Source organism: Crassostrea angulata, chromosome 4, assembly GCF_025612915.1.
Source record: "Crassostrea angulata isolate pt1a10 chromosome 4, ASM2561291v2, whole genome shotgun sequence".
Lineage (NCBI taxonomy): Eukaryota > Metazoa > Mollusca > Bivalvia > Ostreida > Ostreidae > Magallana > Magallana angulata.
In genome coordinates, this window is record NC_069114.1 from 38379093 (window position 1) to 38400723 (window position 21631).

The 21631-nt window shown below is 33.4% G+C and overlaps 1 protein-coding gene across 3 annotated transcripts; it reads right to left on the bottom strand.

The window, feature by feature from the left end:
* Window positions 1–5643: 5643 nt before the first annotated feature.
* On the bottom strand, window positions 5644–18452 carry LOC128180200 (uncharacterized). Of its 3 annotated transcripts, none has more exons than XM_052848117.1 (8): window positions 18362–18452; window positions 9086–9317; window positions 8737–8853; window positions 8311–8419; window positions 8051–8130; window positions 7494–7531; window positions 6751–6817; window positions 5644–6645 (listed from the first exon to the last, which is right to left on the bottom strand). In XM_052848117.1, the coding sequence occupies exons 2-8, from the start codon at window positions 9315–9317 to the stop codon at window positions 6629–6631; spliced, it is 660 nt and encodes a 219-aa protein (XP_052704077.1). In that variant the 5' UTR covers window positions 18362–18452; the 3' UTR covers window positions 5644–6628. The 3 variants fall into 3 exon arrangements, with proteins under 3 accessions (XP_052704077.1, XP_052704078.1, XP_052704079.1); XM_052848118.1 differs by lacking the exon at window positions 9086–9317 and adding an exon at window positions 9396–9456 and having other exon boundaries at window positions 18362–18434; XM_052848119.1 differs by lacking the exons at window positions 8737–8853; window positions 9086–9317 and adding an exon at window positions 9396–9456 and having other exon boundaries at window positions 18362–18440.
* Window positions 18453–21631: the final 3179 nt, after the last annotated feature.

Genomic DNA, 21631 nt, shown 5'->3' on the forward strand with positions numbered 1-21631 from the left:
TAAGGTTAATGGCGATTTTGTTGTATCCTCGGTGCAGGTAGAAGAAATTCGATCCAATGAGCAACAGATCTAGGTTTTCCACGGTATAATGGGGAGCGCCCGCACTAATCACGCCTGTCGTCCGCTCACGTGACATCGTGTCCATGAACACCATGAATGAGGTCAAAGTGTAGGATGAACCGCACTGCAGATATCAAAGGTAAACAGTCTTTATATCGCAAAGTTCGAAGTTTAGTAATTATACCACCGTTTCAAATCAGATTGATGAGAACAAATGGGAAGACATAATTAACAGACGGTTTGAAATTCAGCAAAATTAAAAAGTTAAATGTTTCTACTAGAAAAAATTCGGTTTTATCCGTTATTTAAAAATATAGAACAAATATGCTTGTCGATTTAATTGATTATAGGTGAACAACAATGCATAATAAGCAATCATTGTCAGTGCTTTGATGTGGAGAGTGTATGAAGCCGTGTCTTGTTATCCCTGGCATGTCTACTTTACTCCTCTTCTGTATAAATATCCTCCAAAGCTCTGCTACGATTAACATATCTATTTCTAACAGGTATGCAAAGAAAAGCTCATTAAGATTTCTTCCAATTAAGAGTCCAACTCGTCCACTAAACGACCAGGAATACTTTTACTACGCTCACAAGAAATGGGATGCAGTTGGTACTGGAATTTCTACTCACCAACGTTGGTGAAATGAATATGAAATTCTGTGTTATAATTAATATTGAAATTCTTGAAAAGGAATTGTTTTTATTTAAACGATTATTCTGTGAATAGTTAAAGCTGCTTGGTCCGATTTTATATCAAATTTTATGCACGCTTTTAAACGATGGCTATGCTTAGTATATGTATAATATTAGACATTGCAGTAGTTTTACCCGTCAATTATGCCAAATTTCAATGAAGAAAAATACGTTACAAAATTTGCTAACAAAACAAACGACATTAAAGGTACCGCGTTATTTCGCCTCATGTTAAATTTCACCCCTGACGACGAGACGGGTATGGTTGTATTACGAATTTGACCTCGATTTAAATAAAGGTCGAAATGATCAGACACATTACAAATAAGCATGTGTACGTTTTGTTCGCTAATATTTCCAAGGTCTGCTTTCATTACAATCGATGCATAGCATGCGGGTTGAATAACCCCAATCATTCGGGGGACGAAACCAGGCGGTTTCCTTTTCTAAACATTCCCGTGATGCATTTTGGTTTGTTTTTTCGTTTGCCCAAAGAGAAATTATTTTTATTTACTTTGAATATTTCTAACTTTGAAAGGAGACTGGTTCTGCTGGTGTAAATAGGAGAAAGTCCATAACTTTTTAAGATAAATGATTTGTATGAAAAAAATTTGATACTGTAATTACAAAAAAATCGGACCAAGCAGCTTTAATGATCTTATTTATTTATCCCTGACCTTGAGTCATCACTTGTATGAGTAAATTTAAAGACTTTACAAATTTTGAACATTTTTTATAGTTGCATCATCCCTTAATATATGTAGATATGCAATATGTAGAATAGATGACATTTGAATGAGTGTAGACAGAGGAGAAAATTTACATAAAGGACAAAGGTACAGTGTAGATGATTTCTAATATAAAGCCTCATTTAAAGGGAATTGAGCACGATTTGTGATGAAGATTTTATTTTTTGCTTTTTTTTGTACAAATTGGTTTACTTTTTTGCATTTTTAATGACTGACCAAAATTTGAATGTTAGAAGTCAGGCTACAAGCGAGATTTAGAGGTAATAACTCGTTGTTATGTAAACAAAGCTCTAGACTTATAATTGTTTACAAATAATGTAAGGTAAGGAAATTACCATTTATTTGACAAATATAGACTTGTGACAAACAAGATAAACTGATTCAATTTGTTCATAAACAATATTATCAACAAAAGAAAGCACCATTCAATTGAAACTTATAACAATACAACACAAATGTAAACAATGATAAGACTTTGGCTTTGTTTACAAAAAAAAGAAGAATAATTTTAACTCTGTATCTTGCTTGTAACTCGACATTTGTCTTTCAAATTTTGAGGAAGCATTAACAATACCCATTTTTACCATTCTAGACATAAAAATAGATTAAAATCGTATCCAAGTCCCTTTAAGAGACTAATCTTGTAATATTTGCTGGCAAAAATTAACCCATCACAATTTGATTTCCAAAAATCTTTTTCAATAATAATGATTATTTTATGCAAAATACAAATAATCAAACTGAATTGACGGAATATAGGAAAAAACACATTTAACGGTGTTACATAGAATTGTACAAGTTATCACATGGGGACTAAACTCGGTACTAATTGCCAAAAATATGCACAGGAAGTAAAGGTAACTCTTGGTACAAGCTATCAAATTCCTCAACTTCCTCTTCCTTTTTCCCGCCAAAGAACAGCCTTTGTTGAAAACTACCTCTGAAAAAAGTCTGTAAGCATCAATGCAACCCGTCCGCTTGAGACAGTCCAAATTGTCAAATAAACAGGTCCAGAGGCAGAGGACCTCACCGGCCAGGGGACGAGGGAGGTGAAGGACTCAGACATTCGAACCTGATGAAGCAACAACGTCCTCAGACTCTGTCAATGTGTCTGCTTCCATTATGTCCACACAAATAGAAGAGGGACTGTTACCACCACAGCAAGCCGGTGCGTCTTTTAACATCCCCTGAGTTGTGGACGAATCCGATTTTAATCTATTTGATATAAGTGATTACCAACCTGTTCAAACTATAACTACTTTTGACCCACTTGGCGGCCACATCCCCCCTAAACTTAAGCAAAAAATTTGGGAGGGGAAATTCATAGATTTGGCACTCCTCCTCAAGTCCGCAATAGAACTCGCTAATGAAATTGAATCAAAAGGGGAACTGCAAATCAGGGAAGGTAAATGTGCATGGTAAAGCAAAATACCAACTCGTTCCTCTCTATTGAAAAATGGACAACTGCTTTTATAATTTTTTCCAGCGTCATGCTGGAGAAATATCGTACAAGAGCACAGGAACTTTTGAAATATATGCGGGATATCCGCATTGCGGCATTTTAATCCTCTGGTTGGTACAAGAACGATGAACAATTTACACAGAGGAAAGCGTCAGACCCCCAAACTTCATGGGGTCAAATCAACACCGAAATGTGGCTGCTGTTTGTCAGTAACGACAAGTCACCTGTAAATTCTGACCAGCCTCAAAATCCATTCACCCCTCCCATCAAAGATCAACATCGGCCAAATACGCTTAGCAATAACTACTACTGCAACTTGTGCAACAGCGGTGAACAATGTCGTTTTTACCCAAATTGCGGGTTTAAACACAGCTGCAAGTAATGTGACGGAACCCACGCAGCAATCAACTGCGATTAATTTACACATCACTGTCACACGACTCCAAACTAGCCTACAGTGCAGCTTACAAAAAATATCACCTTTTCCTTGATATCTATAACCTCCCAGACATCTTGCCCATACCTACTGACACATTACTCAAATTCATTGCATACCTGTCCATTCAAAAATACTCTGCTAAGACAGTGGATCTCTATGTGCCTTTTCATTCAATCATAAACTAGGCACAACACGACACCACTGAGTCTTTTCTTGTATCCAAAGCAATCAAGGTCTGAAACCCAGCAAGGGCAAGACAGTTGACTCCCGAGGTCCATCACTCGCCCCCTCCTGAGACAACTAATTTTATCTCTCCCAGCACTCTGTTCCTCAAAACACCAGGCCGCTCTATCAATTGTATTAGATTTGGGAGGGGCTGTTATTTCACACCGAAACATTTTAGCAAAGTTTACGCAATTATTTAGACACGACGGCACGCACCTGTCACGAACAGGGAATGAACTGGGAGGGGGGATTGTTCACATTTTTATCTATGATGGCCAGGGAATTCTCCCTAGACAATTTTGGTTTAACAACGCATCTTATTGGGGGATGTAATTGTTTCTTTTCTGGTTTGTGTGTGTGTGGGTAATGGAGAACATTATATCAATGTTCGTGGCGGGTCCTGGGGGACCTAATGGGAGGTCTTTTCGGGACATGTCTGGCCTGCGTGTTTTCCCCCATCTGTCAATTAGGCGGAGGGCCGGTGTATATGTGTTGGGAAATTGGCATACCATGTGCTAATGATTGGGGTTCACAAGTAGTACGCCATACTTGGGACCCCTCCACCTTCTAACAAAAGGGGAGGGGGGGGGGGGCTCACCGGGTGTACTCAAGGTTAGCAAGTACGAGTATATACCAGGGAGCAATCACCGAAAAACCGGGTAAACAATCATGTCTCGAGTCATCCCCGTCCACATGTCATTTATCAAGAATGGGACATTTCTGGCACTTGTGATCAACACAAGGCCCCCGTCTTGCCCGTTAAGCACCTTTTGTGTGTTGGTATTTCGGTGGACCCCCAGACCTTCCATAGCGGAGCAAGGAGAGTGTGGCCTTTCTCCAACACCCATGGATTTTGTGGTTAACATGTTTTTGCTTTTGTCATATAGACATTGTCATTTATCTGTATATTGATTCTGTGCTGGCAGATAATAAATTGTGAACTGTTGCCTAGCTTGTTCTGCATTCAATAAAAGCAAACTAGCAAAGCTGTGGAAGCGTGTTCTGATGAACACTGGCAGAACTCCATAAATAGCATAATCGCAGATAGTCACACAAAATATCAGGGGTATCGTGTATCATGACTGTTCAAGTAATACATATCAATTCAATGCTAATTTAAAAGAATCATATATATTCAGATATCTATGTGGTATTGAAACAATAACGTTCAAGTTATTTTTTTTTATGTATTAATTCATTCATATACAAAAATGTTTTAATTAACTTGCACTACTAGAAATTACATATTCAAGATTAAGAAGATTTTTTATTCTTTCAAAATGAATAAGAAATGAAAACCGTTCAGAATGTTGGCTACAACACGTCAAAAAGTGGGCCCTCTATGACACGATAAAGCCCGCAAGAGTCAGGGTATTTATATAAGCTGTATAAGATATAAGAACATCGTGACCAGCAAAAGTACGTTGTATAGAGGAAAAAATCTTTTAAATAACAATAAATGAAAATGAGTAGAATCACATTGAAATATAAGAATAAATATCATAAATATCCCCCACCTCTAGAAAATCGTACAATATGCTCGACTATCTATTATTAATCAAATTGAGTTAAAACGGAACAAACCAAGGTAAGTTTATAGGTACTTGATTCATTTTATGGAATTTATACAAATACCAAGATTATCATGCAAGAAAATGCTTTTTTTTAAATAAGAATGTAACTTCTTATTCTATAAATACTGTATTATGGATTAAAATCCATTTTCATATTTGATAAAGCTCACTTAAAATGTGTTGTTGTTTTTTGTTGTTTTTTTTTTACAAATACACAATTTCCTTGAATCTTAATTAAGCTTATCTATTGGAGAATTTTTGTTATTGAACTTTTATCATTTCTAGAGGTACTAATAACCAAATTACATGCATTCAATATTCTTGTATCAGTCTACAAATGGGATATTATCTTTTAAATGTGCTCTACTTGAATAATAATTAGATTATAAAAATAAAAGAAATCCAATTGAATTGTAACCCCCCCCCCCCCCCCCCCCCCCGATTTGTTCTGAAGATTAACATTTTACAATGTGCCATCGCTTTTGCCCTGGTTTCTGGCCTTAACAAATACTGCATTGTCGTACTGATGACACAATTTTCACTCGTCTGCAACAGCTTTCACACTAACGAAGCTGATGGGAGCGTTCGACAAGGAATAGGAAGACTTCGGTAAGCGTGTTCAAAGTGAATGCATATGCTATTTTCTTCATTTGTGCGAATTTGTTAAATTCAACGGTTTTTATTTCACATTTATATCACATAGTTTTCTCCCGACTTGTGAGAAATTTGGCTATAAACAATGTCAAATGATTTGTAAACGAGTCATATCAAGCAATTCATTTTCATTTGCTGTATATATCCTCTTATTACTAAAGACCATAAATACCATTCGTTTTAGCAGAAAAAAAGCAGAACGAGACTAATTGTAATTGGTCCAAGAAATCATTGATAATTTCTTAATTATTACAATAAAAACGAGCCAAACTATTGACTCCAAAATGGAGGCGCCAATATTTAACATCATTGTATGAAAATTATTGAAATTGTGTTAGAAGGTAGAAATTTCACCGAAAGCATATTCATGTCATGTTCATATACAGGAATTGTATTCAAATATAATTTTTTTTTAAATTTCACACATATATAATGAGAAGATACAAATCATAACAGCGTCCTTAACACATGAAATGATAATAAAACGAGAGAAAAAGCAGATTATCAATTATTGTATCTTTTTATCCTCACATTTAGATTTCATCAAATCAATTTCGATATTTATATGCTAATGAATAAAGTTCGATGCTATAAATAAATATGTATTTCAAACACACTTGATCGATTTTCTTTATAACAGATGTCTAAAAATCTTAGTCTCTCACATGTACATTATTGCAAGTAAAACAAGAAGGTCAAATCACTTAAGTTTTTACGTATAAACATTCAGATTATGCATTTCCTTGTCTTCTTGTGCGTCTCTAATCATCTATCCCTTATTTGTGTCTGCAAAAGAAACTGTTGCATAAATTTTGATATAAATGCGATCTAAACGAACTAGGGAGATAAATTCATTATTAAAGCTTTGAAAAAATTTAGATTCTCTATTACCCCGTATGTTTTGACATCTGTTAGTATGTAGAAGACGAACACTAGACCCAGTTTTATCCGATGATGTCTGCAAAAGAACAGAAATTCGATGCAATTTATAAAATTTATTCTGCATTTTCTTGGACTATATATTGATTAGATTTTTAGGACACGCAAACCACTTTAAGTTGTTTTTTTCGTTCTCTACCAAATCTAAACTTTCGAGTTTAAAGATGATTACCAGACATCCGTTGAATTCTGTTTATACAACATTTACCTAATGAATTATCTAACTCGAACCTCTCTCCTACATAACAGAATGATGCAAGTTTTGCAGTTTTTAAAAATGAATACTGTAAACCAACTTTTATTCACAAAGACATTATTTTGCGTTTTTCCGGAGACAAACTGGTTCTTCGCGATTAAACAAGCCTTATTTATATCTGTGCTGTTATTATAGAGATAGGACAAGGACTAGATTGCAACGGCAAGGCGCGAATAAAGGTGGTTTACAGAAAATGTAAACAAACAACTTGAGTTCATTGTTCTTCATAAAAGATAAAGATTTTTATCACTGTTCCAAATAAATTATAAGAAGAAAAAAATAATATTGAGCAACTTATTTATAAGTTTAGGGCTCGATGCCTTGCTATGTACACGTGAAACATGAACATTTTTCCTTAGATCAAATGCATGTAGTACCATATAAATATGTCTTTTTATGGCAAAACGTTTCTCTCTATCTCGATTTGAGAACCACTTACTGTAGTTTGACTTGTAAGCGAGCAGCATGGGAACAAATCTAAAATAAACAAATGGTCCCATCAAAACGTAGAACCCATGGACGCGTAGGTTCAATAATATACATGTGCATAATAAATGTAAGAAAAGAAAAATTGTTTTAGATTTATGGTCCCAGATTGCCTGTCTTCCTGATTCTCCCTTGTTTTTTAAATAATATTTCTTATTTAATTTACGCATTTGATAAAGAAAAAGTTTAAATAATACATGTATAAATAAATTATAATATGTCTTATCGCTTGCTTATATTACAGTACGACTCAGATCATAATAATGTTGTCGGTTAGTTGACAATTTGTATGATGGCGTTTCCTTACTGGTAGAAAATTAAATTATAAGGAATAAAAGAATTATATAACAGTTGTCTAAGTTGTATTTAAGAACCAAAATCAGTTTTCGCGTTTATCTTTAAAAGCATTTTAAGGTTTGCAAAGCAATAATTATTAATTGCTTAGATATGCTTGTATCACTTGGAACATTATTGAATTCATTCACAAAAATAAATGCATAACATACTTACTTTTATATCTAAATGCTACGAATATCATAATAATCAGGATCAAGACCAGTGGAACAGCTGCTGGAATAATCCATGTGTCTCTAGAATTTTAAAAGAGTAGTGTATTTTTATATTACCCTCTTGTCATGTTTCCTCTATCAAGCTTAAGATTGTTTAATCTAAATCTTTAATTATAAAACAGAACCAAATAAGTAATTATATTTTTGTATTTCTAACAGAATAGTTCAAAATAATGAACTTTTTTTTATATCTTATCTTACACAGAGCCTGGTTTATTTGATGAAATTCTTGTGAATGTTGCTAATGTTGTAAATTTTGGCGTTGTGGATGAAACCTCACCATTTGTTACAAGCTTATAACAATCAGGATCTGTAATTTGCATCAATAACTATTTAACTATTGTTAAAGATATGTGCTTTTCACTATATAATTAACAGATTTTATCTTTTGAAAATTGAATTGTATATATTCTTGGTTCATGTTCTTAATATGAGAATGCATAAATTGTTACCAGTCCTATTCTATATTTCTATTTTGATGGGAAAATTTTCTCTAGAGGAATTAAACATAGGTAATGCAGAAAGATTACAAAACTTCGAGCTAACTCATAAAGTTTGGGCTGAAGTGTCTTATTACATAATTTTATGATTCCTCAGTAATATGTTATATCAACTTTTTGGCCATACATTTGTACGCATCCGATGAGTTATAGATCGAGTCACATTTGGGAAACATATCGTTGCAGGGAGTCGACATCTGATCTTGAATAACTCCACCATGAACATTAAACTCTACACAATGTCCTGTAAATCGATAAATACATAAGCACCTGCATTATGTATCAAATATATACCCTCTTTCTAATAATACGTGCATTATTAAGTAGAGGGTATATGTATTTTTATTATGAGAAAAATAAAGTCAGGTGCCTGTGGTTTTATATTTAAAAACATCACTTCAACGATTTCTTATCGAAAAACCCAAATAATTAACTTAACACACATCTTTTTTCTCTTTAATTCATTTTGTTTTTACCAAAAATTATTCTTGAAGGTGCACACACTTCCACCAATTTATTTTTGAATCCGTTGGTTACACAGTGATACTTAAATCTTTCTACAAAATCACACTTTTGCCTGGATGCTATTCTTTCACAGTTTTTTTTACGGGCAGCGATTTCCCATTCTCTCTTCGAAGTTGGACAAAATGCAACAACTTCTACACTGTCGACGGCTTCTTGACAATATCGATTTCCACATTCACACATCTATTACATAAAAAAGCGTGTATACCATAGAAATTGGAAGGTAACAATTTTAAAAGGAAAAAATAATTACATAAATACCTGATTTTGCAGCAAAATCAGAGCTAGTAAAAGTGTAAAAATCCTCATCCATTTTATCATCCTAAATAAAGATATAGGAAATCATTCAAAATATAAAGCTTTTGATCTGGTGAATAATTTGTTGATTACCCCTAATATTTCGTGACAAGGTACGGATGGTTTTTGTGGACAGTAGAAAACCTTTTTAGATCCGTAAGTTACACGACTTTCTTAGCTTTTGAAATGGATCCTATTATACACTTAACAAAGGGTGTGGTTGGCAGGTGAAATTGCCAGGTGGGGGCAGAAAGATTGATCAGTTCTTTTATTTAGGACAAGAGAATTAAGAGCAGAGTTTAAATAATTTTTTTTTATTACACATTCATAAATTGAAAGATTTCGAAATACGAATTGAATTTAAAAAAAAAATCAAAATACTATTAAACATGCTGCTCTTTAGACTGTACAGCATACTAGTGCAATAATGCATCTTTTCATTTTCTGCTAATTACATGCATAAGATAATTTTAAAAAATTGTTGTTTGGAATATTTTCAGTTTGCTTATTCAAAAAATGAATTAATTTCTTTATGTTCATTAGAAAATAAAGTTAGTGTGTTATGTGATCAAGACCTGTGAAGTCTGAGCGATGCTTAGTAAATTTGATTAATGTACGATTTAATCAAGTCCATACACAAATATTTATACCCACTAAGTAGTTTCCCTCTTATTTACAAGAAAATCAATTATGATTCATTAAGAAAACTGACAATATGAAATCTACAAGATCCACTCAAACGACATATGCGGGTATGAATATACGCATTTTTTTAATTTTTAAAACTGCTTTCTATGGAATTGTAATGCCAATTTAAAGAGGTTGGCATCTGAAATACTAGTAATGTCAATCATCCGAAAACCACTTGGAAATAAAGATGGGAGCCTAACTTGTTCATTTATTTTATTTGTGACCCATGTCACATGCAATTTGGAATTGGAAATATGGGGCCAAAAACAAAAATGATAATTTTCCTGAACTATTAAACTATTATTCAATGATTTCAATACGTTATGAAGTCACATGTAGTGACTATAAAAGTAATATCTAAGTCAAAGTTTAAAAAACTTACTTTACTGGCGGCTTTGAATGCCAGTATTGAATATTTTTACATTGAAGGGACATGGTCACAATTTTGGTCAAATTTTTTTTTCTTTTTATATTTTTACAATGTTTTAGAAATGCATTGAATGATAATAAAATGAAATTTGAGAGTCATTCGTGGAGTTATAAACAAGATACGGGGCTCATAATTCTTTGTCATGTAAACAAGGCCCGTGCCTGCTTTTGTTTACATTGGTTCAAAATACATGTACCATTAAAAAATCTTTTTTTTTATTTTAAGCATAATTAAACAGTTCCTTACGTTTAACACATTCATTTTAGGTCAAAAATTGGAATTTTCACTATAACATTCAAAATGTAAACAAACGCTTTGTTTACATAGTAGAGAATTTCAAGCTGTGTAACTTGATTATAACACAACAAATAACAATCAAACTTTCGTTGACTCTTAAGAATACCTTACTGAAGCATTGAAAAAATTAAAAGTTGGACAATAATTTTTTACTAAAATCGTGACCATGACCCTTTAATGTCTTACGTAAAATCTAAAAAAAGGAGGGGTCACAACTCAAAAAAATAAGAGTTGGCATGAAATAAGCTAATTTTAGGCAAAAATGGAGTTGATGTTTTTGATTTATATGAAATATAAGCTAAATATGCCAAATTATATCGATAAAAATATTAAAGATACTGCTTAAATATGTTTTTCAGAAGAACAATAATATGTCGTAATGCTCAAACTATCGAAAAGTTTAGTCTGAGCTGAAAAAATAAGGAAGCAAAAGTAACAGTACTCTATAACTATTAAGTTATGAAAAATGTTCATTATCTTTTTGAAAACCTTCCGTCACATAATATAGTCCCTTGCTAAACTTTTCTTTTAACAACTTTGTTCAATATAGTTAATTTGGCATTGTAAATTATAATATACTAATAGAATTAATATATGATACAAAACTTTTAGACTAGAGATGACATTAAATAGCTACCCAAAAAGAGAGAAACGAACCCTTTTATTGCCATCTTTAATTTTAAAGCCTCAAAATTAATCCATATTTTTTTCACCATTCTTTGAATCTTTTTATACCTCTGTGAGGTGTTGATTTGGCGTGTACTATTTTTTATCGAATAAACTACAGGGGTTTGTGTATAACAAACATCGTTAAAAAAGTTGGTAGACTACCTCGAAGGAAAAATTACGAAGGAGGATACCCTCTTGCATACCATCTACTCTTCAACAGCTAAATTCTCATGTCAAATATTAAACAAGACATACGACATTCGACCGATTCGTATTTCTTTATTAACGATTCTTCTTTGAAGTATAACCACCGGTTTAGTTCTTTTTTATACCAGCATAAACAAACTTGTTGATTTCTCGCGTTAATATTCAATATCGACAAACTCCTTGGCCTCTGCAGAAAGCGAAATAAGAATTGGCTATGGGAAAAGCCAGTTGTTGATTTTGGATCTTTACGCGATAAACGCGTCGACAAACAATTGGCCTTAACGGTCACTGAGTAGCATATAGCCCATACACAAACTTGTCGAGGAGTCTCATATATGCATTTCATTAATTAGGTTTCATTCTGGAGTAGAAAAATTATAAATTTGTAATGACGACCACTTCCCTGCCTGAAATCTTTCAAAAAGAATTACGAAACCTTTAATTTTGGCAAAAAACTTAAAGATCTGGTTTACAAAATCATGAATTCAGTTTTCCTTTCAGGTGTGTGGGTGTAAAGAAGATAATTTTTTAACATTATATGCATTAACACCTATACATCCATTTTGGCCCTGCCCTAGAGTCAAAACCCATAGTCCAGGGGACATGAAAATTAAAATTTCAGTAGAGGACTTCCTGGTTAACATAATTATAAGTCAGTTTTTAATACAGATGTGTGAGAATAGATAAGAAAAATTTTTAAACATTATATGCATTATACCCCCCCCCCCCCCGCTCATGTCCTGAACCCCTGACCCAGAGGCCATGAAGTTCACAATTTAGGTAGAGGAGTTAGTGGACATCATAACCATTTATTCAGTTTTTTGCCCTCATGTGTGGGAGTAGAGAAGAAGATTTTTTAAGATTTAAATAATTTTTACAATATGGCCATATTGGCCCCACCCTAGAGCCTGAACCCCTAACAAAGGGGTCAAGAATTTTACATTTTGGTAGAGGGCTTCATGGACATTATAACCAGGCATTTAGTTTTTAACAAATATATATAGAAGTAGAGAAGAAGATTTTCTAAGATTTAATACATTTTTACTATATGGCCATATTGACCCCACCCTAGAGCCTGAACCCATGACCAAGGGGTCATGAATTTCACAATTTTAGTAGAGGGCCTCATGGACATCATAATCATGGATCTAGTTTTTAACAAATATATATGGGAACAGAGAAGAAGATTTTCTAAGATTTATTGCATTTTTACTATATGGCCATATTGGCCCCACCCTAGAGCCTGAACCCATGACCCAGGGGTCATGAATTTCACAATTTTGGTAGAGGGCTTCATGGACATCATAATCATGCATTTAGTTTTTAACAAATATATATGGGAGTAGAGAAGAAGATTTTCTAAGATTTAATACATTTTAACTATATGGTAATATTGGCCCCACCCTAGAGCCTGAATCCATGACCCAGGGGTCATGAATTTCACAATTTTAGTAGAGGGCCTCATGGACATCATAATCATGCATTTAGTTTTTAACAAATATAAATGGGAGTAGAGAAGAAGATTTTCTAAGATTTAATAGATTTTTACTATATGGCCATATTGGCCCCACCCTTGAGCCTGAACCCATGACCCAGGGGTCATAAATTTCACAATTTTCGTAGAAGGCTTCATGGACATCATAACCATGCATTCAGTTTTTTCCTCACATGTGTGGAAGTAGAGAAAAAGATTTTTGAAAATTTGGCTTTTTTTGCATATTTGGCCCCTCCCGTGGCACCCCAGGGGTGGTAGAGCCATGAATTTCATAATTTAGATTCTTCTAACCATAGAGATTCTTCACACCAAAAATGGTAACGATTGGCCTGGTAGTATTCAAGAAGAAGTTAAAAATGTAAAATTGTTAACGCACGACGCACGACGACGAACGAAGACCAATTGCAATAGGTCACCTGAGTGACTCAGGTGACCTAAAAATGAACTTTGTTGATGTAAAAAGAATTAAACTGGAGGTGAGATTCTAAAAAAGAATCATTTATATAGGAATACTAATTTGCGCAAGTAAAACGTTTTAAATGAAAAACTAGCTTAGAAGCGAGGCGATATCCAAGATGGCGTTATTTTTCCTCTGAGGTATCAACTTTCTTTTACCATGTCTTTCTTTTCTACGCAATCCCCTGTGATTAAACGTACAGCATAATATTGCAACGATTTTGTTATGTAATTATGCGATACAGTCCATGACAGTTGTACTAGTATTTGTAAAGCCGTTTAGCAACCAGCGGAGTTTGTCACCTGACCTACAAAAGGTATAAAAAAAACATCCGCGTATTGCAGAAGCAGCGTTAATTCATCTATCAATGTCAAGAAGAAAATGCGAAAAAAGTAGGACTTGGTAGGTGGATTGCCTTAGAAAAGAGGCTTGCCTCGTTATAATAATTGAGACCAGTCGTGTTTGAAGGCCGACCACTAGTATTAAATATATAGAGGTTACCCTCTTGGAGTTGTCGCCGCTAATATTCTATAGTATTAGGGAAGGGGTACATGTACACCATCTATCCGTCTTGTATAAAGCCTTAACACAGAAACTGCCTCTGCTAAGGGTTGACCCCTTGTGTAGGCTGTGCAGATAGGGCGTGCAGCGGGCGATCGCTACCGCCTGAATTGGGCGGAATAGTGTTTTCCTTGTGATTTCAAACATGTACAATTTCCAATCTAGACCGACCATAAATTTTGTGATTTAGCCATAAATAAGCAATTTTGTGAATATCTGTAGGCCAGTTATAATCGACACTCATTCTAAAGAGGAAAATTATTATTGTGTAATATTTTTATATTTAACCCTCAGACCCTAGAGGGTAACGGACCCCTCGACACGTTACAATATGAACACTCATAGCCCATATTAAACACCAAAAAACCAAATGCAAAGAAAGCACTTTACTTTACAAATTATATTAAAACCTTCTCTCTTGGCTACCCGAGAATTACAATATCTACCGAGCCGGAGGCGAGGTGAATATTGTACTTCAAGGGTAGCTAAATCAATGTATAGATAATGTATAGATTATTACTTGTTAGGAGCCGAGCCTTCTATGGACTTTACCGACCCCACAAATTTCTGTAAACAGTCAGTAACGAACCTAATATAAGTGTTTTGTTTTGTCAAGGACCTACAGTTTGATATGTAAACAAACAAAAGATAATATATAAATTCATAGCTTAATTCTCTAATTTTTTACCTTCCTCGTCAGTCGTTTGTGCAAACCTCGATGCTATTGTAGGATCATAATATTACGTCACGGGCAAAGGGGGGGTCACTCTAAATATTTTGGGGCTTAAAAATTAAAGGTATGGTTGAACGTTTGTGTAAAAAATCAGTTCAAATAACGTTACGTCCGCCATGTTGCCGTTAAAATTTTGACGCTTGCCCTGTAAAGAAATTTATGAGGCAACCACGTGACGCGATTCATCCAATGACGTCGAGACATTCTAGTCCGAGGCAAAACAAAAAAAAAATAGCAAAAATTATTTAATTATATTAGACTTTGACCCGTGCGTGGCCGGGTTGACATTGCATATGATTTCGGGCACTTACGAAATAGATACATCGGCTCACCGTATTGTCGACATTTACATAACCAAGCTTTAAGCCTACAATAATGCTATTAATTTCACTACCTTCCATCTAAAAATATAATTCATATCATTGAAGAATTCAACACTTTTTCACCAATGTTTTTTACTTGCTTCAAATTTAACACACCATGTTGACATTCGGAACTGTCGTGATTTTCTTGGTAAATGAAATGTGTTGGAGTCATCTCCCGTATTTTCTTTGATGAACAGAATATATAGCAAATTTCCATTGAAAATTTACACGTATCGTTTCTGAGTTTAGATTGCAAATGTAATATTGTGGAAAATGTGCAAGATTGAAAATCCAAAAAATCCAAATGGTTTCCGAGATTTTTTGGGCAATTTTCGTTGATTATTAATAAATTTAAAAAAAATTGATAATCTTCAAGTATCAATGATGTTTAAAATATAAAACAAAAGGCAGTACTCTTCCGATTTATCGGTATAAAAAGCCAAAAAATCCGAGTCTACTTTTTAGATAAAGTACATGTAGTATAGATGATTCAGCAACGAATTCATACGGACATATCAAATTGAGTGTTATCAAGCAAAGATTTTAGATGAAGCCGTAGCCGAACAAATTGAGAAACGCGATAGTTCTTTGGACGATCAATTTTTTGTCCAATGTAGAGAAAATCAAATGTTATGTTGGCCCCCCAGGTCACTTCCTGGTACACTGTAATCAATATAACTTTGCGTTTTTTCGAGATAGTTTGATATGAGCCAATTAGAGAGTTAGGAATAAATCAATAATATAATAAAATTATTTGTTTATTCTATAGTAGGTATTTGTATAGGTATAAGAAAAGATGCTAGCAGATAGCAAATAATATTATTCGTTGTTGAATTGTTATTGAATTGAAGATTACAATCACTTTACTTGTTTGTTCATTTAAACCGCAATCTTTGTTCAGTGTATACAACAAACTTTGATGTTGAAATCCCTATTTTTTCTGTGAGAAAATTTTGCAATTCAATCCTTCTAACACTTGCATTAAGAGACAAGAAACCCATGATCCTGCGCATTATGTTTTTGGTTATGGTCCATGGAAACAAATTTAAGATAGTTGGATTTGCAGATGCGAATTATTTGGAAAAAACGTATATTACAATTTGTAATATATACCTAGGGAGAGAAACGTATATCACAATTTGTGAAATACCTAGGGAGAGGGTGTTACTTTAATTTTACGACTGTCGGAAGAAATATTTGAGTGGTCATCATGTATGAATAAAAGTGTATGCAATTATGTAATGTGGAGGATTTAAGAGTAGACAAGTTATTTGACAAATAAAAAAGAAGTCGGAAATGTATTTGATGATATGCTTTATACGTGTAAAAAAATGTCCTGTTTTTTATTCCATACAAAAATATCAGGAAACATTTTAATATTTTTCAAAGCGTAAATGTAATATAATCGACAATACTCCTCTCCGATGTCAAATCCAAACAAATACACTGGTAAATAATTCTATAACTTTGATAGAGACCTCGCTTGTCCATGTAATTTTGATTGCCTGCCAAAGTTCCATGCGCAGGAAATATATTATATAATGAATACAGAAGTATTCATTATATACAAGGAAAAAAAATCTTATCTTAATCACAAGACTTGTAGATTTTGAGAAGGGAACTTTGTCTAAGAGTTTCGAAATGGCGACTGTGACAGACCTTGTAATAATCTTAGTACAGGGGATACTTAATTATTAAAAGAAATATTTTAAACATTGGATGCTTGTTATTCATAGGTATTTGAAACAAAATCAAACTTGTCAGACACAAGTCTGTGGGAGTCAAAATCATCTCTTTGTATAAAGGTGATAATACTAATTGTATTAAAATATACGGAAATTAAAGTTTTTTGATGTAGAACTTCGTATATGTAAGGAAAGAAGTTACCAAATAATTATTAATCGTAGTTTAGTTTTTATTGAAGATTTTTTTTAAATAGAAGAATACAAACATTTTTACATGTTAAGAGGGGAAAAGGTACTTAAACCGTTTGTTCTGTCACCTGCGGGTAGGTACATGGACACTTTGTAAAATGTATTAAATGACCTTTGATGTTCAAAGCACAATTTTTTTCTAAGTGAGAAAATTTTGCAATTCGGCTATGCTGCCACTAACATTAGACAAAAAATCATGACTCTGCGCATTATTTCTTTGGTAAGGATCAATAGAAAGAAATATATGGCAGGGTTGGCAGATAGAGATATATTTGGGATAAACATGTAAGGCAATTTGTGAAATATCTGGGGAGGGGTGTTACAATAACCATACATGGTAACTTTACCGCTATATGAGAAAGTATATCGCTTTTTAACTCTGTCTTTCACATTTGGTTTTTTTTTTGTTTTGTTTTTTTTAGAAAATCTACCGCTTTCTCCAAAATATATTCGTTGTTTTGATAGATAGCCATTTAGGAAGTATATTCTTGGTCCAATAATCTCGTCAGTTTTTAAATTAATCATTGCGTAGTTTGTATCGGGGCGGGGGGGGGGGGGTGGAGGGTGGAGGGGACACAAACTATTTTAAGTCTGATGAATGATAGATGGTCATCAATGTGTTTTTACATTGACGACGAAAGATGCCACTTCCAGCAATTACATAATTAACATTTACAAGACATGTCGATATTTTCCTGGCCAAGTGAAAAGAAGGTTTGCTATTCCACACGTGGCTTTAATGATGACTGGTTGTATCTTTTAGCTTGGATATAAAAGTAAACTTGACTTGCTTTTGACTGCATAATTTGTAAAAAAGCAACTAAATATCTTTTTTATATTGAAAAAAAAAATACGATTTACTACTATCTCTTCCTTCTCTTTTAACTTATTTTTACTTAACAATGGCAAATGCTAAAGTATGGGGGGGGGGGGATGGGTGTTAAAGAGTATCAAACTGGAAACAGAAGTCAGAAATATAGTTGACAATATGCTTCATACATGTAAATATTGTCCTGTTTTTAATTTAAAAAAAAAATTTCAGCAAACAATTTGATATTTTTTAAAGCGTAAATGCAATATAACTAACAATACCCTTTCCGATGATTCCTAACAAATACTTTGGTAATGAATGCTCTAACTTTGGTACAAACTTCCTCGCTCGTCCATATACCTTGATGGCCTGTCTACGAGTGAGGAAGTTTTCAGATATTTCATTTATAAGTGTTTCTCATTATACGAGACGTAGATTTTTAGAAGAAATATCAATGTTTAAGAGTTTACAAGTGGCAAGTCATAAGGGCCAAAAAGAGATTGCATGATATCAAATTATATATATTTAAAGAAGCAATTTGATCCGTCATTCACATAAAAAGTCTGCATTGTAAATAAAACTCTAGGGAAGAAAATTATTTCATTAAAAATTGCATTTGAATTTACGATGCTGCTTTATTACGCAATCTAAAATATACACGTTTAAAAACTTTTGAGATATTATAGAAATTTTGACGACGTGTTGTACTATTAAACAACATCTAATGAAAAGTGAACTTGAATAGAATACACCACTTTAACATAACATTGTATATTGAAAACTAACACAAAGCATAATTTTACCAATTCTCTGTTTTAGTGACTATCAGTTTCTTTTTCAAGTAAACTATGCATTTGTTGATTGGTTTCTAAAAAAGGAAACTGAAAGCACGAGTTTCGATTTTCTGTTTTAGTAGATGATGAATTCCTTGTTCTCTTATTGGCTGATATTCTACAATCTAGAAAAATAGAACGTTATTGGTATCTGCACGTGACTAAGAAGGTCAATATAACATTTGATTTTCTATACATTGGACAAAAAAATATCGCCCATTGAAATATCGCGTTTCTCAATCTGTTCGGCTATGGCTTCAAACTAAAATGTTCGCTTGATAACACTCAATTTATTATGTCTGTATCAATTTGTCGCTGAATCCTTTAATAAAATAATTGTTGCTGGTTTTTTTTATCAATACGATGATTTAGCTACCCTCGAAGTACGATATACACCTCGCATTCGTCTCGGTGAATATTGAACTTCTAAATCATCGAATTTACCTTAAAACCCAGCTATAATTGTATAATGCTTATTGTCTAGCTCGTGCTAACTGTGTGTTTTCTTATTGCACAAAGATTTGTTCATCATTCTTACCCTTAGATTGTTTGGCGACATATTTCAGTGACGTTGATAGACCTGTTAATTTCCTCATATTCGATCGCTGATGTACCCTTTTTTAACCTACTGGACCAGTTTTCATATTGAGGAAGCTTTTCACTTATTCCTTGTACTGTGTTTTGAACATTCTAAATGCCGTTTTCTATCGACCGGTCTTTATCATATTGGACTTATCGCTCGAGTTTACTTTGTTTTCTGTATTAGTTACCATTACAATTCTATGTTTTAGCAATGTTCGTTTTTTTTTAATAAAGAAATTTAAGAATTTGTTGATTAGTTTCTAAAAAATAAAACCGAAAGTATGAGTTTCAATTTCCGTTATGCTCAATGTCTAGTTAATGTGTAATTATAACATCATAAATAGGTTGAAGTTTCGATTTCCCTGAGTTTATGGCCAAATGTGACAGGTAAACGAATACCGTTATCCAACTGATAGATAAAAGTCGAAGTGATTATATAATTCTAAATCTTCGTCCGGCGTTGTCTATGTGCGTCGTGCTTCGTTCGTTAACAATAATACATCTTAACTTCTTCTTAAAAAGTACACGGTCAATAGTGACCATTTTTGGTTCAAAGCATCTATATGGTAAAACAAAATCTAGATTGTGAAATTCATGGCCCTACCACTCCTGGGGGCCACAAGCAGTGCAAAATATTCAAAAAGCCAAATTTTCAAAAATCTTTATCTCTACTCCCACACATATGAGGAAAAACCGAATACATGGTTATGATGTCCATAAAGCCCTCTACCAAAATTGTGAATCAGGCCCTGGGGTGGGGCCAATATAGCCATGTCGTAAAATTCTTCTCTACTCCCATATACATTTGTTAAAAACTAAATGCATGGTTATAATGTCCATGAACTTCTCTACTTACATTGTGAAATTCATGACCTCTGGAACAGAGGTCCAGGCCCTAGGGCTAGTCCAATTTAGCCATATAATGAAATTGATCAAATTTTAGAAAATCTTCTTTACTCCCACACATGTGAGAAAAAAACTGAATGCATAGTTACGATGTCTGTCCATGAACTCCTCTACCTAAATTGTGAAATTCATGGCCCCTGGGTCAGGAGAGTAGGACCTAGGACGGGCCAATATGGCCGTAAAGTGTTTATGCGTATAATGTTTAAAAATCTTCTTCTCTATTCCCACACATTTATAAGAAAAATGAATTCCAAATTTTATAGACTAGGAAGCCATCTACAAAAATTGTAAATTTTCTGTCCACGAAGTTAGGGATTCTGACTCGAGGGTAGGGCCAAAATGATTGTATAGGGTTAAACGTTAAAACCATTGTGCTGATACTGATTAAAACTTACTGCATTTTCAGAAAGAAAATAAAGCCCTATACTTTGAAAACATACACATAGACCTATCTTGAAAGTTAACAAATATTGGAAAATGATTTCCTATCAGAGTCTTGCACCATTTCAATATCAGGTCATGCACTCTATTATAATCTATTGTGATCTTAAAGTTTTTCGCCAAAATTATAGGTTTCATAGTTCTTTTTGAAAGATTTCAGGAAAATGTAATAGTCATTACATTATTTAGATTTTTTTTAAATTCAGAATCAAACGAAACTTTATTTAATACATATGTGAGATTCATTGACTGTTTATGTATGGGTTATGGTGCTAAGGTGACCGTTAAGGTCTGTTGGCCTCTTGTTTTCAAGAGCATGTATACAAGCTTTTGTCAGAAATAATAAGCAAACCATAATTATGTTCGTTTTATCCGTGAACATTGAAAATTTGAACGCTCCCTGATACTTTTTTGGGTCAAATTTCATTTTTAACCGAAGGCTTTTGTTTTTAAAATATTTGTTTTTTTGTATTCCATATAAGAGCATGAATATATTAGATTCTCAAGTTAGTTTCATTCCTGTAGCCTGTTTTATTCCTCAAACCTACCATACCTTAAATTAAGAAAAATTATATCATTATTAGTTTAATTTCGTCCAAAATGATGCGTTCGTCTATCAGTACTTTCAGTACTTTGATTTTTTTTAAACTTTCGTCTTTTATTAACTAGCAATTTACACGAATCCAAAACAAAATAAATCTAAGTATTAAAAAATATAGAGTGTAACACATACCTTAAATATGCTATCAGGATTGCTTTTGGGAATAAGATTAAATGTCTAAGAGAGGT